General features: G+C 45.3%; 1 protein-coding gene across 1 annotated transcript; it reads left to right on the top strand.

Annotated features, from left to right (window-relative positions):
• On the top strand, positions 1–26,696 carry RPIA (ribose 5-phosphate isomerase A). Its single transcript, XM_019634357.1, has 9 exons — positions 1–325; positions 6,349–6,409; positions 7,793–7,848; positions 16,430–16,489; positions 18,566–18,630; positions 19,845–19,913; positions 20,582–20,723; positions 22,199–22,298; positions 26,359–26,696. The coding sequence occupies exons 1-9, from the start codon at positions 41–43 to the stop codon at positions 26,457–26,459; spliced, it is 939 nt and encodes a 312-aa protein (XP_019489902.1). The 5' UTR covers positions 1–40; the 3' UTR covers positions 26,460–26,696.
• The last annotated feature ends 387 nt before the right edge of the window (positions 26,697–27,083 follow it).

The following is a 27,083-nucleotide window of genomic DNA, read 5'->3' as shown; positions in this document are numbered from 1 at the left end:
CGGGGCGGGACTGTGGCAGAGGCTAGCATCAGGCGTCGGGATGCAGCGTGCTGGGCCCTTCAGCACCCTCTACGGGCGGGTCCTGGCCCCACTGCCCGGGCGGGCCGGGGGCGCGGCCTCTGGCAGAGGCGGGAACAGTTGGGGCGTCCCAGGTTCCCACGTGCAGCCGCCCGGGTGCGCCCAGTCTGGGACTAGCGGCGGCGCTGGCCGAACAAACACCAGCAGCGGGGAAGCCAACAGCGTGTTCCGGGACCCCTCCACGATGTCTAAGACCGAGGAGGCCAAGAAGCTGGCGGGCCACTTAGCAGTGATGAACCACGTGAGGGTGAGCAGCTCGGGGGCGTGGGGCGCCTGTACTCGGCGTGATGGGTTCGTCTTGCGCGCTCTGGGCACTGCCGGTGTTCGCCTAGTTCCTGAAAGGGCGTGGGCTACGTGAGAGGGGAGAGGGTGCGCACTGTATCCGGGTTAGACCCCCTTGTCCCCTGCTCCTAAAAGGCCATTTAGATGCGGGATCGATTGGGGGCGAGTCCCCCTAAGTTGAGCTTTCTAAAGACTCCTTGTCTGGCCGGATAATAGTTTGCAAAGTGGAACCTGGTGTGTTGTCTGATGTTGAGTGGGGATGGAAGGGACTTGCCGTGTGGTTTCCTTATCAACAAATGGAAACGGACGCGTTCTGGGGCTACCGAGAGGTCTTCTCTTAACTTTCCTGGGAAGCTGGTGGAGAGCTGGCTGAAAATTGCTTTGAAATTTCACTCCAAGAACGTTTTAGCTTGGTGCGCTAAAACCTGCGTGTGGCTCGCCGGAGGGAAGGGAAGGCAGAGTCTAAGGGGGACGACTCCAGCTTTAAACCTCCCTTCGACGGGGCCGGGTGGATACCTGAAGTCTGGAGGATGCTGTTCTTTAGGGTTTAGGTGCGGAGTTTTTCAGTTGTTACTCGGTGAGGTCGTGGCCCCACTTGTTAAGCGGTGGGTGTGATGCGGTTTGTTAGTGGAGCCTTATGACCTTAGTGGATTTGTTGTTGCCAATCAAGTTAATTATCATAATTAGAGTAGTGTGGGAGCCAAGTAGAGTATCTCTGTCCTTAGGTGGAGTTTCTTTGGCTTAATGTATGTCTTTTCTACTTCTTAGAAAATGATATTAGAGTCCCTATTTTTCTAATGATAGTTTTTTGGGTTTTTTTGTTGTTTTTTACAGTTGATAATGCATTAGCTTGCACAGTTATTTTGCATAGATAGATGATTAATTCCCAAGCAGCCTGGTTAAGTGTGAGGGGCCCATGTGGCAAACCATTTCAGCATGCTCTGTAAGAAGGACCCACCAAGGATCCTCCTGAACCCGAAGTGAGTGACTCCTGTCACAGTGCCCTTCCACCAGTTCCACAGCTGCCCTGTTTGGTGTAACCTGTTCCAAGTCTGGTTAGCAATAGGATTTTCTATGGGAATTCACAGGGATAATGTAAAATGTGTAATCTGGCTCTACTTTTGGGATTCAGTGCCTCAGCTGCAAAATTGGGACAGTAAGCTGAAATTTCAAAATGCCTGGATAAAGTGAATAGCTAATGGACAGGTAAATGAAATCTATACAATTAGAAAAGCCCCATATCTTAGTTTTCCTAGCTACATTAACATTTGGTGGCACATGTCTCCCTAACTTTTGTTTTATAATTATGTATTTGGTTAAATAACAATCTGCAAGCCCCTGCCTCAGGCTAGAGTCCCAAAACACTGGATTGCAGCCACACTATTCCATGAAGTTACCAGGTGATTCTGAGGAGATCTCTATTGGCCTTTTGGGGCACCTTACCCCAGTCTCAGTTGCACCCACTTTCCCTACCAAACTTCTTTCCTTGAGATGGCAACACTACTTGAAGTTTGTATTTTCTGCTCGTTAACACTGATTTATTCATATTATGTTTGTCAGGTATTTATTGAGTGCCTAGCAGTGTCAGGCAGTTGGTGTGGTTGCCAGAAATGTGGCTAAAGGGGGGGGGGGGGGAGGGTCTGATACTTTGCAAGCAGGATAACTATTCAGATCCACACATTTATTGAGCATATTCATGTATTGTCAAGGTTTAGCTGCCCTCTTCAAAGGGTTATTCTTTGCCCCATCTAAGGCCATGTTTTCCTCCAGCCTAGCACTTTGTGAGTTGAAACTGTTTACTCACTTCTGTAAATTTATCGAGGTAGATTATATGCTGAGTCCTGTTGGTTCCATCTTTGCAATGTTCTTAGAGCTGACCCTTCCCCTTGACCTACTAACTTTCCCAGCTTAGGCTCTCCCCAGGGCCAGAGGAGAGCAGCTGCCTATATCTTGTCCCCTCTGTCGACCTCCCAGGTGGTGCATTATCATCTTCTGAAGCTCGCATGGGTTCTTGTCACAGTGGCCCTTAGGTGGCCTCATCCTAATCTCCATGTAATACACCTGGAGCATCTCTTGCAAGCTAGGTACTAAGCCAGGTGGAGAGGATACACAGATAAGAGGCTCCAGTTCTTGTCCTTAAGCCCACAATCTTGTTTCCTTCTATGCTCCCTTCTCCTCCTTGTACCAGAACTTTGGAAAAGTCAGACTACTGGCATATAGTGTGTGTTTTAACATCACTACCCTCGACTTAGAATGCTTTCTTCTCTGCCTTTACCTGTTAAAATTATATATGTCCTTCAGGGCTTGGTTTAAAGGCTGTTTTTTCCTTAGCCTCATAAGGGGAGGACAAATTCTCTTAGATTCTGCAGCATTTTATGCCTCTTAGGCCCCTAATGCAGGTGTCTTACATTCTAATCATCTCTGTGTTTGTCTCTCGCAGCCTTCTAAAGGGTAAGCTCCTGGAGAATAGTTTAACCTTACATTCATTCAGTGTTGATCAGAGTAGGGCCCACCTAGTAAACGTTCAATGAATTGTGTGGAATGTGGATGCAAATACGGAGATTCTGGGATTATTGGTGGATTGAATCCCTAGGGTCGTAGGTCCAGTTCCTTAGCCCATTGGTATTCCAGTGTGGCAACCACTTGAAGTATTTCCAGTTACCCCACTGGATGAGGTGAGTGAAGTTCTGCTGTTGCACATGTGACACATGTGACATGTGGTTTAGTATTGCCCATTAGGAGGGGCCTCCTCTGCCAGCACAGCCAGCCTGGCAGAGCCTTTTGCTGTTGGCCACCTCATAGCCAGCCTTGGGCCCCCTCTGTTTGGCTTTGGCTAGGACGCTGTTTCCCAGGCCAGTCATTTAATTCCAGGACCACATGACATGGTTGAAGAGCTTTGGGCCTCGCAGTTCCCTGCAATTCCTGGGCTCCAACAAAAGCCAAGGGAGGAGCTTTGCTCAAAGCTTGTCTGACTCACCCTAGTTCATCTGTGTGCCACCTGCCTGCTGGGTGACATGAGTGTATGGCTGAACATAGCAATGAGGAATCTCACTGTCAAGTTTCTGTATAGCTAGAGCTCTCAGTGTCAGGTGAGGTCTAGCCTACCTAGGCATTGATATGATAAATCAAGATATTTATTGTCTCATTACTTGAAGGTTTGCATTTTCTGATATTGAGCCAGTTTGCATGTTTTTTTGTTGTGATGTACCATTTACTTGTCTTGAAGACCTTGCTATTGAGGTTTGCCCAGGGAGCCAAAGGACTATTGGATGCATTGCCTTCTTGAGGGCATCGTCACAGGTGGAATCCTGACCGAGCACAAGCTGTGTTTTAAGGCCCCTTGGTGTATATGGTGACTTGGGAATGATGAGCTGGCAAGTGGTTTCCATCAGGTCAGGCACACAGGGATTGAGGCGAAGCCCTCTGTGTGTAGGAAAGGCCGGACTGGAAGCAGGGACATTAGCATTTGACTTTTTTTTTTTAATGTAACTTCCTCTACTTTGGTCATTCTTTCCAGTCTTTCCTAGTTTGAGATGAGGTCTCATTTTGAGGACGGGTGCGCAGGGGCTGGCCTTTGGTATTCGGCCATCCTGTGGGGAATGAGGGGTGTTGTCTGCAGCCCCCAGTCAGGGGCCTGAGAGGGCCTCCAGAACTTATTTTTCCTCCTACAGAAAATGTTTCCTCCTACAAAGAAAGTTTCACTATGGGCTTCCTGTGCCAAATGAGTTCATTGTTAATCAGTTGCCAGAACTCTTGAGACATTTGAAATGAAATGATGTTTCAGCAAATTGAGCTTCCTAAAGTTGCTCATTCAAAGTGAGGTTGTGTAGAGGGGTAATTGATATTGTTAAAGATGATTTTTAAAAGGTAAAATCATGACTCTTATACATATATAAACACATATCAAAGACTTTAACTCATTAAATTAATAAGGAAACTAGGACAGATGTTATAACCTGTTCACAGGAAAAATCAACCATAAGTTTATATGCAGTCAAAAAATGTTAAAATAGATGTATAAAATCTATAGGGTAATAATCAGTTCACAAAACACCATTAATTTATATTTCTATGGACAAGAATTATTTGTGTGGTTAATGGTTTTCTGCAGGTTAGAGTCTGTCTCTACAGAGTTGTAAAGTGGCCCAAGGTAAAGGCACACACCCGTAGGATCCAATACTGCAGTACCTGTGGGCTCTAGCATCCCATTGAATGGTCATCCAGTAATCTGTCTTGCTCATTTCTAATCTCAACTTTTTCCTTACAGTGCTGAGTTCACCTCTAAAGTGGGGATGATGGGTCTTGAAGTCACAAGGGGTTACTGTGAAATTTGACTTCTATGAACATTTATAAATCTTCTTGGAAGGTGCTGAATAAATGGTAGCTGCTGCTTTGCGTTAGCCTCCCTGGAAGTTGCTTAGGAACAGAGCTCCACGTTATTTCCTGAGTGTTTGTACCCTGACCTTGTTGTGCTGTTTGTGGTCTAACTGTCCTCGGCTGGGCCCCTACTCCGCTCCTGGTTTCCTCATAGGTCCTTTCCCCCTTTCTTAAATGGCAGGCTCAGTAGTGCGATGCCTGTTTCTTGTCCTCTGTACTCAGAAGTGTTGTAGATCTGTATATGTCCTATTGCAGGGGAAGACTTGTTCTCACGTCCTAACTAAACCTTTGCCCTCTTCCCATGTTCTCTGAGGCAGGCTTGTGCAAAATAGGTTCCTTGGCACAACTGGACAGGTGCTGATGCGATGTGCTATTTTGAGGTTACTTCACACCTCCCCCTCTTCTGTTGACCTTGCGGGGGAGCTCTATATAGTGGGCTTGATATGTCCGTCACATGTTCCCTGTGGTGCCACCAACATGAAGATGCCATGGTCAGTCCCCTGCCACCTAGATGTTAAGCATTTGTGAAAAAGCCCTGAAGCCAGAAACCTCTGCTTTCTGTTCCTGGGGTGCACCTAGGCTCTTTTTTCCCTAGGGCCTTTCCTCTCTGATGGCCGCACCCAGGGGTTGGTCAGGGACCTTTCAGTGCTCATCTGCAGGCCATTTTGGGGAGGCTGATTTAAGTAGCTGTTCGTTGTAAGCAAGCCAAGCCTTTTGTCTGATAGGATGTAGAGAGTGTTAAATATTAGACAACAGGCCCAACATAGAGTCGCTTATGCTAAGTAAGCCCCATGTCACCAAACCAAGACTTCACTTAATTACAGTTTTGGATCTCCCAGAAATGGAATCTTAAACCAGCTAATCAGCAATCCCCTGATCAGTACTAGTCAGGTAATCTGCCTGGTAGACTTGCCATCCCGTAAAGCAGCCGTTCCCAACCTTCCTAATGCCGCGACCCCTTAATACAGTTCCTCATGTTGTGGTGACCCCCAACCATAAAATTATTTTCGTTGCTACTCTATAACTGTAATTTTGCTACTGTTATGAATCGTAATGTAAATATCTTTTTGTTTTCCAATGGTCTTAGGTGACCCCTGTGAAAGGGTCGTTCGACCCCCAAAGGGGTCGCGACCCACAGGTTGAGAACCGCTGTCGTAAAGGAAAGTAACCTGGTAATAACCAACCTGCTTCTTTTTGTCTAGTTGACTTCCTTGTTTCTGTTCCCTTCCGGCTATAAAAGTCTTTCATTTTGTACAGTTCCTTAGAACTCCTTTCTATCTGCTAGATTGGATGCTGTGCAATTTGAATCAATTTTTGCTCAAATTCAACGTTTTTGATACGCCTTACTTTATCTTTTAACAGAGGGAAATGGTGATGTCAGTGTCAGAGATGAAAGGAGGAGGGGGTACTGATAAATTGCCGCTGGGTACTAAAGTACAGCTCTGAGGTTCAGTGGTTATGTTTCTGTAAAATGCGCACAGTATCCGCCTTGCACCCAAGTTGATAAATTAATGTTGATAATAATTTTATAGCTCTAGGAAGTGGGCTGAAGAGGGAATAAATTACGGTATTGATAAGTTCTTCCCCCCCACCCCCCTTTCTTTTTGTCAGAATAATCAAGTGCTGGGAATTGGAAGTGGTTCTACAATTGTCCACGCTGTGCAGAAAATAGGTATGTTCTTGGGCTGTCTGCTGCATGTTTTGTGTGGGATAATGGGCGTGGAGAGGTCGAAGTTGGAGGAAGTGGGGCACGGGTTTGGCACCTACCCTCCTTGGATCCAGCAGTGCGGAGCTGCAGAGGGGCTACTTGGGGAGCTAATCATCAGTGGTCGTGTGTGTGTGTGTGTGTGTGTGTGTGTGTGTGTGTGTGTGTACACGTACGTGTATGTGCATGTCTGTCTGTGTGCCTGTGTATGTATGTTCGTTCGCAGGGACCCTGAGGCAAGCTCTCTGAAGCCTGTAGGTGCCTCAGCAATCTGAGGCAAATAAATCAAAGTCAGTATCGGCTTGACCCTGGAGTGAATGTGTTGGGGCTGGTTCCCATAGGGTGTCTCTGTGCTTAGAAAAGGCTCAGGAATTATCAGCCTCTGTGGCTGCTCAACAGGTTTCACTGCCCTGCTCTTGTTTGGAAGGACAAAGCCCAGGGGAGAGGCTTGCCTAATGCTGACCTCGTCTAGTTGCCAAGGGGTGTTGCTTGCAAGACAAGGTCCAGGAATGCTTTGTCTGTAAGGAGTGGTTGTGCTGCTGGTGTGATGGCTTCTGGAAGCCTCATTGGCCCAACAGGGGCCTTAATGTTGCACACCTTTCTGCCTCAGCCTGAGTGTGTGCAGGATTTTAAGGCACAGGAATTACTGTGGATTTCATAGTAGTGGCATGTAAACCTCACAAGGTGAATACCCGGTGATATAAAAAGACTTAAATTTTAATGAGACAGTGTTTTGCTTAAGACTTTTTTTTAAATCAAGTTTTCCCGAAAGGTGTAAATCCAAAATGAATAAATAAACCCTCTTTAACCACCCTTTGTGGTCTACAAATGATTATATTTTTTTACTAACTGTAAAAGTTGAGTTCTACAATATTTTTCCCTGTAAATGGCAACATAGGTAAGTAGTCAAGACTGTGAAGCTCGACTGCCTGGGGTCATATTCCAGGTCTGCCACTTGTTAGATGTATAACTACCCAGTTACCTGCCCTCTCTGTGCCTCAGTTTCCTCATCTATAAAACGGGGATAGTAATTGTAACTTACCTTTGCGTTGTTAGGATTAAAGGAGTTCATATGTACAAAGCTCTTTGAATATGGCAGGCACATCATAATAGCAAACACTGACATTCTTTCTGTAGTTGGTACCTACTTCCTTAGGCTTTCTGGTGTCCCTGTCTTGTGATGTGTGACATATGTTCACCAGCTTTTCCACCAAGGGTGGGGACACAAAATGAAAGGCAGCTGTCAGTGGCGGGTAGACCTCTCCTTTTCTGTTGGATTTGAGCAAATGTGTACACAACAAGAAAATGGAGGAGAGTGAAAATCCACCAACACGGCTTGTGTCTCCACAGCTGAAAGGGTGAAAGAAGAGAACCTGAAACTCGTCTGTATTCCCACTTCCTTCCAGGTATGTCCTGCTTTCCTTTCTGTGTCTTGGCAGTTGCTGCTGAGTCTTCTGGGTCCCTGAGGACATGGAGGTGTGTGGCTCTGGGTTGTACACCAGGTGGTTCTAGGCGAGAGAGCCAGGAGCCGGAGAAGGGTGTGTTTCCTGAGGATTGCTCCTCAGAAGTGTGGGTTTATGTTCATGTGTGGTCATTCATTCATTCGCTCGGTGAATATTTCAGTGAATCTTGCATTAGGCACGATGGGATATGTAGAGATGAATGACCACATGGTCTTGATCCTTAAGGAACTTAAGGATAGATGAAAAAATCGAGGTGCAGGGCATTGAGTGATGTGTTAGTAATGCCAGTACTAACCATAAAATAGCAGGGGCTGGGGGAGGAAAGCAGCGGGGCCAGTTAAATACAGGGAAAGATAAGGGAAGAGTGGACTTCGGGAAGGGAAGGAAGAGAGGTGTCCAAACAGAGCCATTCTGACCCACATGTGGTCATTGTGAAGAGGGGGGTGTGTGTAACCTCATGGAGTCATCACAGCGGTACTGAACTGAGGGCAAGGTTAGAATTGCAGTGGCTGGTGCTGCTGTGACTTTGTAGGCTTAGTTTTGGACAGCTAGCTCTAAGGAAACTTCTGATCCTGGACGCTGGGCGCTGGCAGCCTGCAGGTAGCTGGTGAAGAGGGAGAGCGGGTAAAGGGCCTGAGAGGTTTCTTCTGAACCTGTCAGAGTAGGGCGCCGAGGAGGGATTCCAGCCAGACAGGAAGTGAGAATCGCGTGTGCTGCCAGAGCTTCCTTGATGTGAAATTTCCTGGGGACCCCCAGCAAGGTGGATGGGCACCCAGGGAACTGAAAATAATACCATAATTCCTGATTCAGGCTAGAAAATGAGTGGTTTTAACATTGTCTCTTTGCCTTTGAAGCCCTGCTGTCCTGAGGCGATGCTTTTAAAATCTGGGTTTTGTGTGGTTGTATGGGTTTTCTTGGTCTTTTGAAAAGCTAAGTGTCTAATTTTTCCAAGTGACTTGATCATCTAGTATTTTTGTTTCTTATTTAATAAATTATTTTATATTGGTGTCTGTTTTTAAAGCTGTATAGTCATATGTTGCATAATGATGGGCCACATATATGATGGTGGTCACATACGATTATAATGGAGCTGAAAAATTCCTGTCACCTAGTGAGATTGTAGCCATCGTAACATCATAGCACAATGCATTACGTGTTTGTGGTGCATTTAGTTGTATAAAAGTATAGCACATAGGGCCGGCCGAGTGGCGCGGTGGTTAAGAGCTGGCTTGGGATGCCAGAGAGCCCCGGTTCGGATCCCACATATGAGGGCCAGTGACACTGCCCTCCACAGCTAAGATGCTGAACAACAGCTCAACCTGGAGCTGGGTTGCCGTGAGTCACCGGTGACGGCGTAGGCTGCAGCCCCTGTGGCAGTGGGTTGCCATGGGCTGCCGTGTGTGACCAGCAGCCAGTGTGAGCGGCCATCCAGAAGCTGGCGACTGATCTGCCTCGCCCGGGAAGAGTGCAATGATGGTACCAACTTGGGCCAGTGAAGCAACGTCCTCCACAACTAGACTGAAGAACAAAAGGACAGCAACTAGTCTGTTTCCCTTCCCTCAATTCCCCAGCACTGTTCCCCTCCCCCCAATTCCCCAATAAAAATCTTAAAAAAAAATATATAGCACACACAATTACAGTAGTAGGCATACCATCTAGGTTTGTGTAAGTACACTCTATGATGTTTTACAGTGATGAAATCACCTAACAACACATTTCTCAGAGTGTGTCCCCATTATTAAGTGACACATGACTATACATACACATGGATTGAAGAATCAAATAATTCAAGTCTTTTTATTGAAAGCAAAACCAAAACCAAAAAATAACACTCTCCTTACCTGTGACTACCACCGTTTGTTGCTCTTTAAATGGACGTACTTTTAAACCCCTTAGCTGTTTGGGTATTTGCTCCAGTATTTCAGAATGACATCCTTTTCTTGGTATTTAATTTTGTTTTTTCAACTTTAGGTAATAATTTTGCACTGAATGGATAAATGCAAGGTAGCTTTTGGCTATCTTTTACCTCCTTGGTCTCATGGTTCACATACACCCTTCTCTCCCAGCCTTCCACTCATGTTACATTTTGGCGAGGCTTTACTCAGGGTTTACAGAATTGTGACCATCCAAACTACAGCTGAACTGTGTAGTGTGCTACGATTACTCCTCTGTACCTGCCCATTGTTTTGTTTTCCCAAAAGTTAAGTAAACGTTGCCTTTGTTTTTTCATTTGCTTAGTTATCTGTGTACTCCTTACTAATTCAACTCCAAACTTGCACTCAGATGGGACCATCTCACTTCTTTCTTACACAGTGGGTATTCCCTTCCCTCAATTTCAGCTTCTTGGCACAGTCTGTCTGGGTAACTTGGGGGCGTTTGGTGATGCTGTAGGAGCTGCCCTCGGCTGTTGTTTGGGGTCTCCCTTCTCAGTCAGGGAACTTCCTTCTCTTCCTCCTGTTCTGGATCGTTCTGATTCTTGGTCCTGTTTCTTCTCACCCTTCCCCCACATGCTTTTGTTTTCTTATGTTTTGGTAAAGCACATCCTTTAGGTAGCTCAAGTGCAGATGGTGCACATTTGTTGACACTTTGGATGCCTTAAAATGTCTTTTTTCCAGCCTCTCTTGAAGTCAGTTACTTGATTCAATAGAGAATTCTATGTTAAATAATTTCTTAGAATTTTGAAGGCATTTCTCTGTTGTTTTCTGGTTTTCAGTTTGCTGTCGAGGATCTTGAAGCTATTCTGATTCTTGATCTTTTGTATGAAACCTATTTTTTTATTCTCTCTGAACCCTTATACCCTTATATTATCTTTTCTTTGTCTCCAGTATTCTGAAATTTCACCATGTTGTGTCTTGGTGTGGCTTTGTTTTGTCCACTGTGCTGGGCACTTGGCTGGGCACTTTTATTCTGCAAACTCACACTCTTCAATTTTGGGTTTTTTTTTTAATATTATTTTGATTTTCTTTCCTCTGTTTTCTCTGATCTTTCTTTCCAGCACCCTTGTGTCCTTGGTGCTTGTAGACTGTTTTGTCCTTCTGTCTTTTCAGCTTTGTCTTTTTCTAACTCTTCTATTGAGCATCCTTTGCTTTCATATGTTTAATTTCAAACAAGAACTTTTTTTTGTTCTGCAAGTTTCGGGGTTTTTTTTTCTTATGTGTTCAGTTTTTTCAAGTTCATATCTTAGCTGTCTGAGGATGTCAGTGATAATTTTGTTTTTAAGATTTCTCCTTATATATGTTTTCTCTAAGTTTTATATACTTTGTTGGAGGAATAATTTACATACAGTAAAACTCACCCTTTTTAGTATATAATTCTGATTTTTGACAAACACTGTCATGTAACAACCAACACAAAATATTGTTAGATTACTTTGGTCTTTTTAAAATTATATTCCCTCTTCTTCTGGAGTTCCTTAGCTGTCTGCTCGTTTTGAAGACTGGTGGGCGAAGAAGCTGAGTGGGAACGAGCTCTCAGGATGAGGGTGGTCTTTGCTCGAGGCCTGTCTGCCAGGCCCTTATCTTGGGGAACTCGAGATGTTTGGCCGATCATTTGTCTTTCCTCTGGCTGGTCAGATTTCCCAGAGAAGACTGCCCAGTTCCCTCTTGGGAGGGCATGCATGGCTGCCCATGTCCTGGGAGCCAAGTAGGTAAGAGGGCTAGAAGACATCTGTCATTATTCTGGATAGAAACTTGCTCTTAATTCCCATTTTCAGTGTAGTACTTGTGGTAAGTGAAAAAGAAGTGGCCACAGCATTTTGCAGAATCTCTTTGACAGTGATTCTGTGATTTGTTTGTCAATGGAATGTGACTAAATGGTATGCCAGCAGAGGCTTAAAAAGTGCTTCTGCACTGGGGCTTGGCCCCTCCCGCTGCTGAAACCATTCTGCCACCATGTGAACAAGCCTGGTGAGTGGCTGAGCGGGCCCAGGCATGTGCGTGGGGGCCATCATACACCACCCAGCGCAGACCAGAAACTTCCAGTCAGTCCAGGGAAGCACGAGAATAAATAAACATTTGCTCTTTTAAGCTACTGAGTTTTTGAGTAGCTGCTGCACAGCAAAAGCTTGCATCTGGAGTATTCCCCGTCTTTAGCTGTGCCAGGCAGTCCAGCCCATGTTTTATTCTTTGCTTTGGGAGTAGTAGAGAAGGATATGGAGGTATAACAAGTTCTTAAATAGCCTTTCAACCAGTTTTTCGTTTTTTACTCCTACCATCATGTCCACATCCTGAAGTTTACAATGCCTTTGAGCCCTGAACCTTTTGGGAGGCTCTCTGCTGTTTCTCTGGGTGCTTCTTGGCTTTTTCCAATACTGGCTTAGGACCATTTTCTCATTTCTGCCATTTACCGTTGTGCATCCGTGGTCCAGCTTTTAAAAGCTTGTTGCTGTTTTCTCCTTTTTCTGGTTTATGCCTTTAAGAAGAATTCCTTTATTTTTTTAGAGAGGTTTGGGGGAAAAGCTGAGCTAAATACAGGTGTTTGTATTGCTATTTATAATTGGAAATTTGACCCTGTGGTTTTAAGATAGCATTATCTTGTTAACCCACCTATGGTTTGTGGTGGTAATTAATAACAGTGTTCCCAGACTGGAAAGTGCTGACTGACTCCAGTTAATTAGGTGGAGGAGTCCACAGTTCACAGGGCTTTTAAACATTCACTTGTTCAGTTACTTTTTTGTTTCCTTCCCCCCTCAAATCCAAACTTATTTTGTGTTAAGTTTAGCCAGATTCAATCTCCTGAATAGTTGAAAGGAAATCAAACTATTTCGTGCTCTACATTTTAAACAAGTAAACCTATAGGGATTTAAAAGTATTTGTATAGATTTTCCCTTTAAAGTTAGGCTTGTGGAAGAGGGAAAAAAAATCTGAAAGTCAGAGGTGGTCTAAGGCCCAAACGATTGTTAATTGTTCGCACTGGCCTTGAGGTGGTAGAAGGGGAGATTTTTTACAGATTTTATTGTGAAATTTATGAAAAACAGGACTGCCAGTCCGACACATGCAACTGTCCTTAATCACAGGAGGCGTTTGGGGGCACCAGCTGTGGGAATGCAGTAAGAAGGCGTTGCTCCCTGTCTTTTTCACAAGCACACACTAATCATTAGCTTCTCTGCTCCCTGCACTTCCTTTCGAGAGCTGGAAGAGACAGACGCGGTGTTTGCTGTACACCCTCAGCAGACCCCTTAGCTTGTGAGCTTGGAGTGCCTGGTGTCCAGTAGATGCCGATCTCAGTCCAGCACTTGAGCTCCATTCATGCTGACTGAGCCAGTGATGGGTTGATATCCTCATGGAAAGGCTGTTGTGTTGAATTCAGTGTGTTAGTTTCCTGGGGCTGCCCAAAGAAGGAACCACAAACTGAGTGGCGAAGTTGATTGTCTCCCAGTTCTAGAGGCTCGTAGTCCGAGCTCAAGGACTTGGCAGGGTTGGTTCCTTTGGAGGCTGTGAGGGAGAACGCGGTCTGTACCTGTCTCCTAGCTTTGGGTGGGTTGCTGGCTGTCTCTGGTGTTGCTTGGCTTGTAGGCGCATCACCCTCATTTCTGCCTTGGTGTTCACATGGCCCTCTCCTGTGTGCGTCTGTCTCTGTGTCCACATTTCCCCTTACAAGGACATCAGTCATCGGATTAGGGTTCACCCTAATGATTTCATTTTAACTGATTACCTCTGTAAAGACTACCTTCAAATAAGGTCACAGGCTGAGGTCCTGGGGGTTAGAACTTCAACACTTTTTAGGGGAACACAGTTCAACCCCTAACACTCAGAAAGGGTGAAACTCCTGCCATTTGTGAGGATGACTTTTCTGTGTGTGTCGGGGCTCTGGGGGGGTAACAAGAATATGAAAATGTGCTCTCTCATACTCTGCTGTCAGCCCAGGTGGACAGTAGGACATCCTCATTAAAAAGCACTGTCAAGTGGTGCTTTGAGCTTAAGAAGTGTTCGATTTAAATGGTATATTTGCATAGGACTTTTTCCATAGGAATCATGATGGAACAGTTTCCTGATATCCACTTTTCATGTAACATTTCAGTAGTTTAGTACTGTTTCTAAAGTATATAAAATTACAATAATAGGAACTCATAGTACATCACCCATTTTTATTTGCATGACAGAATATCACAGTAAACTATATGCAGTTCTTATTATTTTTCTAACACCATCTGTATTAGCTATTTGTTGCTGTGGAACAAGTTTCAAACAACAAACACTTATTATTTCATACTTTCCAAGAGTCAGGAACCTGGAGTGCTTTAGTTGGGTGTTTCTGGCTTTGGATCTCTCCTGTGGTTGCAGTTAAGCTGTTGGCTGGGGCTGCAGTCATTTCAGACTCAACACGGTGGAAGGATCTGCTTCCGAGCTCAGCCATGTGGTGTTTGCAGGCCTCAGTTCCTCATGGATAGAGGGCCTGTGCCCAGGGCTATCTCAGTGTGTTCAGGACAAAGCAGTTAGTTTCCCCCAGAGTGTGATAATAGAGGAAAGGATGCTTGAGCATGCCCCACTCCTTACCCCAGCGGCATTCGATGTAAACTCATCTCAAGTGTCCTGCCATCTCCGCTGCTGTGTGCCGTTGGTCACACTGGGACTTTGTGGGCAGGGATTACCCAAAGGCGTGAATACCGGGAGGGAGGGGGTCATCGTGGCGGCTGCTTCCAGATCTTCCCAGTGTTTCTATAGCCTCTAGTTCTGGAATTAGGGTGGTTTCCCCAGTACCACTTTTGGAGAAATCTTGGGACTTCAAAATAATTTTTTTTTTTTAAGATTTTATTGGGGAATTGGGGGAAAGGGAACAGACAAGTTGCTGTCCTTTTGTTCTTCAGTCTAGTTGTGGAGGACGTTGCTCACTGGCTCATGTTGGTATTATCATTGTGCTCTTCCCGGGTGAGGCAGATCAGTCGCCGGCTACTGGATGGCCGCTCACGGCGGCTCTTGGCAGCTGCTGGCCACTCACGCCGGCTGCCGGTCACTCATGGTAGCTCACGGCAGCCCACTGCAGCTCCACTGCAGCCTACACCATCGCCGGCGTCTCACGGCAGCTCAGCTCCAGGTTGAGCTGTTGTTCACCAACTTAGCTATAGAGGGCAGTGTCACTGGCCCTAATGTGGGTTCCAAACCAGGGCTCTGCTGCTCAGAGCTGTTGTCCCAAGCCAACTGTTACCCAACGCGCCACTTGGCTGGCCCGAAATAATTCTTTTATTATGGAAAATTTCAAACTTCAAAAAAGATGAAGAACAACATAATGAACTTCTGTGTACCCTCACCCAGTTTCAACAATTACCATTTCATGGCCAATTTTGTTTCATCTGTACCCCATTTGCCTCTACCTTGGTTATTTTGAAACAAATCCCAGTCATAGAACAATTTCATTGTATGTATTTCATTATGTCTCTCTGGGAAATAGGCAACTTTTAAACATCTCAACAATATTAAGAGAATAACAGTAATCTTTTAATAGCGTCAAGTACAAATCTAGGGTTCAAATTCCCCTCTTGTCTTATCCTTAAAAATATATTTTACAGTTTGTTTGAATCAGGACCCAAATAAAGACCATATATTACAGATTCCAAGGTCTTTGTATTTTATTCTTTGCGTTTTAGGATTTTGGATTTGAAGATTTACATTGCTCATGTCATCCATCCCCATTTTTTTTGTAGATGAGAAAACTTGCCAGGAGTCACATGGCTGGTTCATTTAAGATTAGAGCCCAGACCTTCTGATTCTTAATCTCAGGAGCTTTTCACTGCAATCAGAATGTATTTTCAAGACATGCCTTTGAAAAAAAGTTTCCATCCTTTGGTTCCTCTGCATCTTATAAACAGTGAAATGAACATAAATCCTCGTGACTTGTACTGGGTGGTGAAGGTTCATGGTGCATTTATTCCAGCTCTGAATCCTGCTCTGGGCCACGTGGTGGTCGGAACCCCTGCTCTCCCCTTTGGTCACCCTGTTTGAAAGGCTAACCATGAGGCATGTCTATAAAGGCAATCGTGCTGACTTTTTCCCCAGTCTGGTGCTCTCAATTTTCTAAGTTCCTCACTTAGCCATTCCAGAAGTCCTGCCTTTATATACTCTTCTGAATTTATATATTCTTCTACTTATTTTTGCTCGATAGTAGTATAGCCTGGAAATCACTCCATATCAATTTATAGTGATTTTCCTCAGTCTTCTTTCACACTGTTGGGTTGTTTTAAAATACTTTTCTAATTATAGATTTGGTTCTTATTTTGGGGAGTTTTTAAAACACTGTATGACCAGAGCTTTAGGAGGCCGTGGCATTAAAGAGCGAGTCACTGGATAGGAGCGCTTATGAGCACAGGAACCGAGAATCACTGTGTGCTGTCTGCCGCCTTCTGGCTCCCAGGATGACTTACCTTTTGCCTTTCACGGGGCTCGATCTCCTGCCTCTTAGTGAGCCAGGTTGGGATTTAGGAGGGAGCCTTGCTCAGGACTCAGTGTGACACTTAAATGCAAGAGAAGTCTGAAGATCCTTGCCAGTGCTCAGGGTAAATGATTGTGGGTGCTTTTTCCTGTCTCCTTAGGCCCGTCAGCTCATCCTGCAGCACGGCTTAACGCTCAGTGACCTGGACCAACACCCACAGGTAAGAGAGTCCAGCCGCTCTGTCTTTCTCCTGTATGAAGGCTTTCAGTTGTGCAGGGGCTCTGGATAGCTTGTCAGGTCTAGGAGAAAGGTCAGTTAGTCATACTAGCTTTTCTCCCGAGACTGTGAGTATGAATCCTGGCTGAAGTCAGAAGTGGAGAGGTGGTTGGTTTCCAGTGTGTTCCCTGTGGTTTAACCATCTGGGCTCAAAGTGAGTGTAGTGAAGGGGGATTGGATGAGCCCAGGGCTTTCCCCAGGGCTTCTGTTGGTCCTTGGATAGAGGAACGAGAGTGAGCCCCCGGAGCTTACCACCAAGTGGGGAGAAGCAGCCACCATCTGAGGCAGCTGTGGACATTTGAAGACGGATTAACATGAAATTTGGTGGTAAAGACGGTTAAACACATAGGCATCCAGAGGAGAGTGAAGTTGATGAGGGTGAGGAGCGCACTCATAGCTAGCATTTACTGAGTCCTGACTATATCCCAGGTGTTGTGCTTTGAGCAGTGCCTCTGATCAACTTTAATCCCCAGTCGCGTTAGGGTGGGGACCATTGTCCCGTTTTACAGATGTGAAAAAGGCACACAGAGGGCAAGCCACTTGCCTAAGGCCATGCTTTTTGTAAGTGGCAGAGCCTCGGTACGAATCAGGGTGCTTCTAGCTCTAGAGCGACGCCACTTGGAAGGATTTCATGGGAAGAGGTCAACTTGGAGCAGAGCTGTGAAGGCTAGGTGGTCAGGGCAGGAGAGAACATTCCAGAGAGGGGTAGATGGGGACCACAGGAGCAGGTCCGGGCAGGCACAGGGATCTATGTGGACAGTACCTAGACTGGCTCGGGGGATTATGACTGGATAGTGGAATGCGTTGGCGCTGTGGGATATAGGGGAGACGGCAAAGCTGGATTGGAAGAGTGGGGTGGGGTTATAGCAGCTGCAAAACCAGGCTGGTGGTTGGGGCTTGATAGTGGTCTAGTAACCTAGTCATTATGGTCCACGCGGGCCTCAGAGGGGTTAGTAAGAACCACGGGAAAGGCTCATTGGGAGAATTCTTTGGGCAGAGCCAGGACACAGGTTGAACCAGCTATTTGGTGCTGTTAGGGGAGTGGTTTGAGCTGAAGGTGGGCCTGCCATCCCGACAGGAAGGGTTGCCACCTTCCAGGCCCTGGAGAGTTGCCAAGGTGAAGCCTGGCCATGGGGTTAGTGCAGGGTCGAGGAGCAATCCAGGCTATAACTTCAGGTAAAGGGCAGATCTGTAAAAGGAAGCAAGGGTGCCCACACCAGCCATGCCAGGCAACTTCTATCTGCAACTTGAACTGAATTTGCACCAGAGGTTTTCTGTACTGCTATTTTAAAAATCCATACTTGAAGCTCCCACTTGTCCATGCAGAGTACCAGGAGAGATGAAAAATACATCGATAGCTTCCTTGATTTTGAATTTTGAAAGATGAATGAACTGATTTGCCCTTTGACCACTTTTGGGATTGACGGTGGAGCTTCCTAATAGAGTGAGCACGCCCAGATAGGTGCTTTGGTGGGATCATAGTAGGGGTACCTCAGATAATTTCCAATTTCGGATCACATCAAATGTGTGTCAAATGTATAACTCTTCATGGGTTCTTCTGTGTCCACTCATAATTGCCTGCTTTTGCCACATGAGCACGGAGGCTTCAGAATCAGGGTTTCTTAACCTTTTTTTCCCATTACCTCCTGTCCCTCCTCGCACGAAAATTTAATACCACAGGTATACTGTATATCTGTTTTTGTACTTGGTGATGTCACCCACATTGAGATTGCATGATCTCAATAATTCCAGCTTGTCCACAGAGAAGCCTGTCAGTGAGAAAAGGGAGTGTAAGAGCTGGACCCAGGTGTGGTTCCCAGGTCTCATGTTTGTTTCCCGGTGACTAGTGGAATAGTTTAACCTCTCAGAGCCTCAGTTTCTTGATTGGTTAAAGGCGAGTAACTGCCTAGCTAATTGGGCTGCTGAGGATCTGGTGAGCTATTGCATGTTCAGGCTTTGCACAGAGCCTCCCCTCCAAAGGCTCTTAGTGGTTTTGTATCTTTCCTTCCCCCCAATGTAGATTGATCTTGCCATCGATGGTGCTGATGAAGTTGATGCTGACCTCAATCTCATCAAGGGCGGTGGGTGAGTGTTGTGGAGACTTTCTTGCTAAAGGGAGTATCTGCCAGTTAATCCTTAGCAAAGCAAAATGGATTATGGAATAAACAAATTGCCACTGTGATGTACCCGAGTTTGTCCTTCTACTAGAACATTGATAGCTATGTCTGTAGAGCAAATTGGCATTTCTGGTCATTAGTTGCAATCTGGTGACTAGGAACCTGGGCCTCTTCAGTGAGATTGCTCATTTTAGTGGGTTCTGTGTGTCTGCATTCTGCTGATTCAAGCTTTAAAACTGTGCAGGCTAAACCAAACAGATTATTGGGGCTAGATTATTAGGTCTGTGGGCACCAGTGACCTTTGCTTTAAAGCTGCTCTTACCTCTGTGAGCAATTAGTGATGTATTCATTCATTTAGAAAACATTTATTGGGTGTTTCTTAAGTGTTGATTTTGGGGGTAGGGAAAGGTGAATTGAAGAAGGTTCTTACAGTCAAGCAGCCTCTGAAATGACACAAAATTTGTTTAAAGGCTCATTGTGCTGTCCTTCATCACCCTGACTTGTCAAGTAGCTGATAGCCCAGGCTGTTCAGATCTTGTCCTTACTTCTCAAGTTATAGACCCTCCCATTCACACCATGCAGATGACTTCTCTCTGGCTTCCTCGCAGATGCATCTTAGATTGCAGTCTGCCTGGCCTCACCAGGAACTGTAGCTCTGTTTCTAGGTTTCTCCCAGACACAGGCTAATGTTTCCATGGTCCGCTTATTAGAATCAGCATGTCTTAGCACGGGCTGCCATCACAAAATACCATAGACCAGGAGGCTTCAACAACAGATATTTCTCCCCTTTCTGGAGGCTCTGTGCCTGAAGATGGCTGCCTTTTCACTGTGTCCTTACATGATGGAGAGAGAGTAAGCAAGCTCTCTGGTGTCTCTTGTCATAAGCACTTTAATCCTGTCAGACTGGGGCCCCACCCTTATAACCTCATTTAACCATAATTACTTCCTTAGAGGCCCCATCTCCAAATACAGGCACACTGGGGGTTAGGGCAGCAGCCTTAGAATTGTGGTGGGACGCAATTCAATTCATTGCACAGCAAGATGGGGTTGGGTGTATCCCTAAGGAATTAAAAAGTAAGGTTTTCTTTAAGTGCCAGAATTGAGTGGATTTGGGTTTCAGTATCTGACCTTAGTTCCCAAATGGAGTGTTTGTCTGTGTTCATTTTCTTCTTCCATCCCCAGAGGCTGCCTGACCCAGGAGAAGATTGTGGCTGGCTATGCAAGTAGCTTCATTGTGATTGCAGATTTCAGGTACTGCGTATGTGCAGTGTTCTAAACTGTCCACCAGCGAGGCAGATCGGACCCCAGGCCTCATCCCCGTTTTATAGAGGAGGAGATAGAGAAGTGGAGGGGCTGTCTAATTTTCTGAGACTCGTGGCTAGGACTTAGGGCAGTCTCGAGGACGGTTTCTGTCCTGCTTCCATGCTGAAGGCAGATACTGCTATTTTGCGTCCATTGGAACAAGGAGAGAACAGCTTGTATCTCTTGTGCAAGCCCTGCCCATGGGCAGTGACTCAGCATATCCTGCTTCCTCTGGGGTCACGTGTGACTTATGTTGTGAACAGCTTCTGACCAGGCTCTCAGATTCTCCTTCAAGGAGTCTGCCAGAAGGCTCTTGTGCTGAGCATGGCCATTAAAAAGAAAAACCGTATTTACTTGTGCAATACAGCTATAGTAAGAACATGAATAATAAATACCTGTTTACCCACAAAGCTAGTCATATCCAGTTTTAACATTTTTGTCATATTTACTTCAAATACTTTTTTCTTAAATAGTACAACATAGCCAGTACATGTAAAGCCTGTGTATGCTTATCCATGCTTGTTTCCTTTGCCCTTTTACCATGTGATTCCTCAATTTGGTGTTCATCTGTGCCACTGAGCTTATATACATTTATTATGTTTTTTGACTCTTTCCAGGAAAGATTCAGAGAACCTTGGGGATCATTGGCACAAGGGAATCCCCATTGAGGTCATCCCAATGGCTTATGTCCCAGTGAGCCGAGCCGTGACTCAGAAGTTTGGGGGCATGATTGACCTTCGAATGGCTGTCAACAAGGCAGTAAGTGGCTGGGGAGGTTTCTGGAGGGCATTCCACATTCTCAGTATTGTGTCAACACTTGGGGTCCTAAACGCTCTCTAGAGCGGTTCTCAACGTGGTGTTCTTTCCGTTTGTTAGGTTCTCTGTGCCTAGACCAGGCAGTTGGCTTTATGTATTTATTTTAAATTTATTTTAAATTCTTTCTAGAGCTCTGGGTTTATTTCTGTATTCAAACTCGTGTAGATAAGACTGTACTTGATGCAGTGTATATCCTCGGTACAAATAGGGGAGGGAGTCTTCCTCTCTGCTCCTTGGGGCCTGATGCTCCTCAGGTGATCTAACCTTTGTACCTGAAGCCAGGGCCACTCTGATTAACACCTGCTGAACTCCCTGCGGCAGAAAGTTTTTCAGGTTTCATGGTATAATTTTCTTCTTTCCTCCTCTTTTCTCATTCTGTGGTTAAGTGTGAGAGGAAGTATAATAGAATTTCTTAGGGGATGTGAACCCCTCAGGAATATACTCCAGACACTTAATCCAAATGTTTCTCTTCAGCTTCTAAAGTGGGTCACACAGAACTTTTATTTTTCTTACCCCAAAATAAATAAGCAAAAGTAATAATCTAAACAGTAACTTTAGTTATAACTATATAAAAAGCTTGGGAAATAATAGAAAAGAACTCGTCCTGGGTACGTTTTTATTTTGATGTGTTTTCTTCCGGTGTTTTGCGACTTTTTAAAACCATGGTTGGGCAGAGCTCTGACGCTGGGGGTGCGTGGAGGTTCTGTCATAGCTGGGGTTGCTCCACACACACCCTTCATGGGGCTCTGACTGAGCCCCCTCCCCTTCTCCCCCAGTCTGCAGGGGACTCCTGGTTTCCTGGTCTTTGACTGGAGCGTTTTGTCAGTATTTGCATCCCAGATGCTTTCTAGTGCCCAAAGCTGTTAAGGAATTCTGCATTAATTAACTAAAACTACCCACTGCCTGTTTGACCTCAGAACCCGTCTCTGCTTCCTGTCTTTTTGACGGGACTACCTGATGGATGGGTGAAATGGCATTGGTTTATTTTACATTATTGATGGCACTTAATGTGAAGCTGTGAGAATATTGTGCCATGTTGATAGCCTGTTCTGCTGTAGGTTTTCAGTCTAATGATAGCTAAGAATTGTTGATCTCTCACTGTAATAAATACTTACCCGTATGGTTTATACATAAGCTGCCTTATAAGTATGTATACGTATTATTATCCCCTTTCTGCACTCGAGGAATCTGAGGCTCACAGAAGTTGATGGCTCCTCTGGGATCTATACTTCTGCGGCAGCAGGACTCAGACCCTGACCCCAGAGCTCTTGCTCATCACTGCTTCACAGCCCTGCCTTCTAGAAAGCCGGAGGCGGGAGTAATTAGAGTACCGGTCTTCAGTTACCACCTCCACTTTCCTGCCCCTCTCTACCTACCTGTACCTACTTCCTCGGTAAATATGGAAAATTGTCTTCTAGGGTCCTGTGGTGACAGATAACGGGAATTTTATCCTGGACTGGAAGTTTGACCGCGTGCACACATGGAGTGAAGTGAACACAGCTATCAAAATGATCCCAGGTAGTGTGGGTGGTGTTCACCCTGTGCATAGAGCCTCTCCTTCCAGGAGCCTTCCTTAGGCAGTAGGGGAAAGGGACTCAGTTTACTCACATTAATTAGATCCAGACCACAGGCAAGATACTGTGCCGCGTGTCACGGGATGCTCCATCTAGAGAACGAGGACAGTCCTCGGGGAGAGTTGGTGTAAACCTGGGGAAGGCTGTGTGGAAGCCATGCCGACAAGTGAGAAGGGATGTGCCCAATTCTACTAGAGGAGTACCAGCGGTCTAGAGTGTACGGCTCTCCTTTGGGGGAGTGTGAGGGCAGCTCCGTGGAAGAGAGGTGGCTTTGGATCTATGCCTCAGCATGGTGCAATCTAGATCCTGCACTACGTGTTCAAAAATGTCTCATTTGAGTCCTCAGTTTGAGTCTACAGTTATAGAGAGGACACAGATTGAGGAAGGTTAGAGGATTTGCTCAAGGGCCGCAGCACTAAGATGGGAGCCCTAGGTTGCCTCCAGACCCTGAGCTTTTTGTCCTTACTTCTTCGAGATCCAGGTTGAAGAGAGGTTGTGTGACATGAACATTTGGAGCCGCGGAGAGCCTCCAGTGCAGCCCTGGGGCCCTGGGTGAAGGCTGGGTGGGCAGTGTAGAGGTGAGTTAAGAGTCCAGGCCAGAGGAGGCATTAAGGGCTCATAAGGGGATTAAAAGGAGGCGGGAGAGGTGAGAAACATACGTTTTATGCTGTTGAGAGACTAAGGTTCTAAATGGCAGTATTCTATGACATGAATTATTCTTGGGCCAGAACTGGCTAATGGGGCAGATAAGGTCAGGCTAGCAGATTGTAGTGGCTAAGGGTGGGTCCTGGAGACGACCGCATGAGTCAAGATCCTAACCCAGCTTTGCTCTATAAGTGTGACCTTTGTGCAGTTAGTTACTAGCTCTGTGCCTCAGTTTCTTCCTCTGTAAAAGAGGCTAATTCTACAATAGTACCTACCTCATAGGATTTTTGGGAGGATTAAATGAGTTAAAATGGTGGTGCCCAGCACACAAGGGAGTGTTTGTTGAATGAATAGATCCCTAGGAAGAAAGGATACTATCTTCACCATTGATTAAATATGTTAGATTCTAAGTTACCCATGCTGTTTGGGAATGAATTTGGTATGAATATATGCTGTGTGATAGATCTAATTCTTCTAACCCTACTTTAGTTTGCCATTTTAGCCTTCCATTGACAATCTTGTACCAGATTTCTTAAATCAAAAAGATAAGTTGAATTGTGCTTATTCTTTTACTTAGTGTTATCTTTTTAGTGGAAGCGCTAAAGAGCCACAGAGACAGGAGGAAGAGAAGACGCGGGTCACTGTTAATCACGTTGGGGGATCTGCCTTAATGATAATGCAGAACCCACGGGAGGAAAGAGCTCCCCGGCATTGGCACTGTTCCTCCGTAGGTGCATTTCTCGCAGTGCCCACTAGGTAGCTCTGTTGCTCCTGCTCAGACCTTTTTTAGCTTATTGAGTCATTGAGCTGTCCTTCGTGAGAAAATGTCTTCCATGCTTTGTTCTCCACCTCAGTAAATACAAGTTACATCCTAGAGAAGTTCAGAGTTTTATCAAGAACTTAAAGTGAGGAAAATGCAAAAAGAGAGGCTAGGTATTAAATCATCTAGTAGAGTGCCCTCAGGATCACCGGTGAGGTTTCTTTTTTCTCCTCCCGATTTGGCCATTGCTGCTGGACCGAGATTAAGGGAGGAGAAGCAGGGCAAGTTTCCCTATTTGTCCCTGTCACCCTGCCTTGTCCCACGTGCGTTCCTGTATGTGAGCACAGGAAGAGGACAGCTGAACTGGCGCACTTCCTTGGGCGTGTCATTGGGTTGCGCCCAGAGCAGACAGGCTATAGAAGGGTCAAAGCTGTTGGGGTTCTTTCCCCCATATTCACATTGAGCCACCTCTGTCCTTTCCTTTCCACTATTTTAGGGGAGTGGGGGTGGGGGGCCAGTCACTCCCTCCATCTCAGTAGCCTGAGGAGAGGTTGCGCTCAGATCAGACCTTAGACGGCTGCCATTCATCTCTGCTCTTTCTTTGGAACCTTTTCTGAACCTGGTTTGACTTTATCAGATCAGGTGGAAGTTGTCATCTTAACAGAATTTTTGAAAAGGATGGGTCTTGAGTGGCCACTTATCTTTGGGAGGCTGTAGTCATGTTGGCACAGTTTGGTGCAAGGGACCTTTGTTTCAGCACAATTCCCTCTACCAGATGGCTTTTCATTGACAATAAATGATTTTTTTGTTTGTTTATGTATTGGGGCCCATCTTTGGAAGTATTTATCCTTTTGGATTTATGTAGTTTAATATTACAAGAGTTAACAGTGAAGTCTCTTCCTTCCACCCCTCCAATTTTGCCTGGAGGCAGCCAGTGTTACCAATTGTGTGTCCTTGAGTTTGTCTTTCGTAAACAGATCTACTCTCTCCTGACTCCAGCCCTTTCTATGCAAGAGGCAGCACACTAGATATATGCTTTGCTTTCTAGTTTTTCCTGCCTTGGAGACAATTGCATAATGGTTCACAAAAGAGCTTCCTCCTCCTCCTTTTCAAGATAACTGTATGGCATTCCATTTTATGGCTATCACATAATGCATTTAACCAACTCCCCACCAGTGGATGTTTGTTTGCAGTCCTTTGCTAGAAGGGAGTGACCAGAGGATAAGTGTATCTGATGTTGCCCGATGGTGTTAAGTTGCCCTCCGTGGATTGTACCAGTTTACCTGTCTACCAGTTACGTGTGCAGGTGCCGCTTTCCCTACACAGAGTCCATCAAGCTTTTTTCTGATGGTAAAACAGCATTATCTCACTGTAGTATGTGTGTATACAATTGACCCTTGAACAACACAGGGTTTGAACCGCGCGGGTCCACTTATACAGATTTTTCAATTGGCCTGTGCAGTTTAAACCTGTGCTGCTCAAGGGTCAACTCCGGAGTTGGTAATCTGTGTTTGCGGAGGGCCGGCTGTCCTTATGTGCCGTTTTCAACTGTGAGGGAGGTCAGTGCCCAAAACCCCAAGTTATTTAAGGGTTAACTGGATATGTAAATATTTTCAGTAAAGGTTGCTTGCAGTTGTTAATTCTCATTGTGAATAGTATTCCATCCGGTTTCTGTATGTGGAAAAAAGTTTGTATGTCCATTCTACTTTTGACGGGTATTTGGCTTTTTCCAGTTTTTAGCTATTAGGAAAACATTCTTATTCATGACTTTTGATGACATATGCCTGACATTGCTTGTATATACTTAGCGTAGAATTGCTGAATCATTAAGGATGAGTATGTTTGGTGTTAGAATATGTATTAACAAGCGTTTTCCGAAGTGGTTTTGCCAGTTTACTCCCACTGTCAACATGTAGGAGTGTCCTTTCATCCTCATCAAATGTCATAATCCTCTTTCTGCTGAGTGTGTACAGAGTCTCGTAGTTTTCATTGGCATTCCCTTTTGACTAGTTGAGCACCATTTTTTAGGTTTATTGACCATTTTTGGGTAGCGTCTTCTGGATAGCCTTCTAAGTCTTTTGCCCATTTTTCTAGTAGGTTTTCTGTCTTACTGACTTAGAGAGTTGTTTATATATTTTGATGTGGAGTCCTTTGTTGGGTATATGCGTTGCAAATATCTTCTTGGGCTCAGTGGGGAAAACTTCTAAGGCTGACAGTGTGATTGAGAATAACTGGGAGTGGGCCTTACTTAGAGTAGTCATGGAGGACCTTTCTGCAAAGATGACTTGCCATCTGCTATCTGAAGGACAGAAAAGAACCAGCCCCTTGAAGCTCTCAAAGGTGACTCGTCCAGACAACAGGAGTAGCATAAGCAAACGCCCTGAGGCAGGAGAAAGTTTGGCACATATGGGCATAGAAGGAAAGCCAAGATGGCAGGGGAGAAGTGAATTGTAAGAAGAAATAAAAATAATCTCTTTTCATTTGTCCAGTGTTGCTAATGGTAGTTGCTCCTATGATTCTACCGGCCCTGTGGTCCTTGTTTCTTTTCTTGCCTTGGGAAGCTGGAACTTAATGCTTCCTTCTGTCCTTTGTCCTACAGGTGTGGTGGACACAGGTCTGTTCATCAACATGGCCGAGAGAGTCTACTTCGGGATGCAGGACGGCTCAGTGAACATAAGGGAGAAGAAGCATTTCTGTTGACCCTACAGGAGTGGAGTGTGTTCACCTTGAGTCCCCAGCCCACAGCCGAGGTGGACATGCCACTCCAGGAGCCTGTGCCTTAATGTATCTGTGCCAGGGGGCAGCTGGCAGGGTTGGGGGTTGGGGAGTTAAATCCAGTCTTCTGAAGTGTTGTTACTCGATGTCTTTTTTAAAAAGAGAAATATGAACATATATATTTTTACTATTAAAATTACTCAGTTTTTTTTATAAAGTAGAACTTGATTTCATGTTTTATATGAAACATTTACCAAAAAAAAAAAAAAGAGAGAAGGGGGTCTGTCCTTTAAACTTTTAATTTGAGCCTGCTGGTTAAGCTTCTGAATATTGAGTTTGCTAAATAATGTAAGTTGGATCATTTCTTTAAACTGGTAAAGTGAAGGGCCCAGCCAGCTGATCCCCGGATGCCTTACTGGAAACATTAGGGTTTACTTTTCTTCCACACTCTGGTTTTTAGTTTTTGTTGTGAACACGCACAATACCTAGTTACATATTGTAAGATGAGGTTTACAAAAGTCTGGTGAGTGCAGCAGTGTGGTGTGTAGTGACTCAGAGTGTGAACAATTGGGGAAAACGGGATGGATCTTCTGTGATCAGGGGGTTCAT

This window comes from Hipposideros armiger, unplaced genomic scaffold (genome assembly GCF_001890085.2).
Source record: "Hipposideros armiger isolate ML-2016 unplaced genomic scaffold, ASM189008v1 scaffold_1600, whole genome shotgun sequence".
In the NCBI taxonomy this organism is placed as follows: domain Eukaryota; kingdom Metazoa; phylum Chordata; class Mammalia; order Chiroptera; family Hipposideridae; genus Hipposideros; species Hipposideros armiger.
The sequence above is the reverse complement of the archived record's forward strand: the minus strand, read 5'-3'. Positions and strand labels throughout refer to the sequence as shown.

What these genes read in the sequence shown, in the direction of transcription:
- RPIA (XM_019634357.1), top strand. Translation starts at nt 41, where the DNA reads ATGCAGCGTGCTGGGCCCTTCAGCACCCTCTACGGGCGGGTCCTGGCC. An exon ending in CCACGCTGTGCAGAAAATAG is followed by an intron (nt 6,410 to 7,792) that starts GTATGTTCTTGG and finishes GTGTCTCCACAG; the next exon opens with CTGAAAGGGTGAAAGAAGAG. An exon ending in GTATTCCCACTTCCTTCCAG is followed by an intron (nt 7,849 to 16,429) that starts GTATGTCCTGCT and finishes CTGTCTCCTTAG; the next exon opens with GCCCGTCAGCTCATCCTGCA.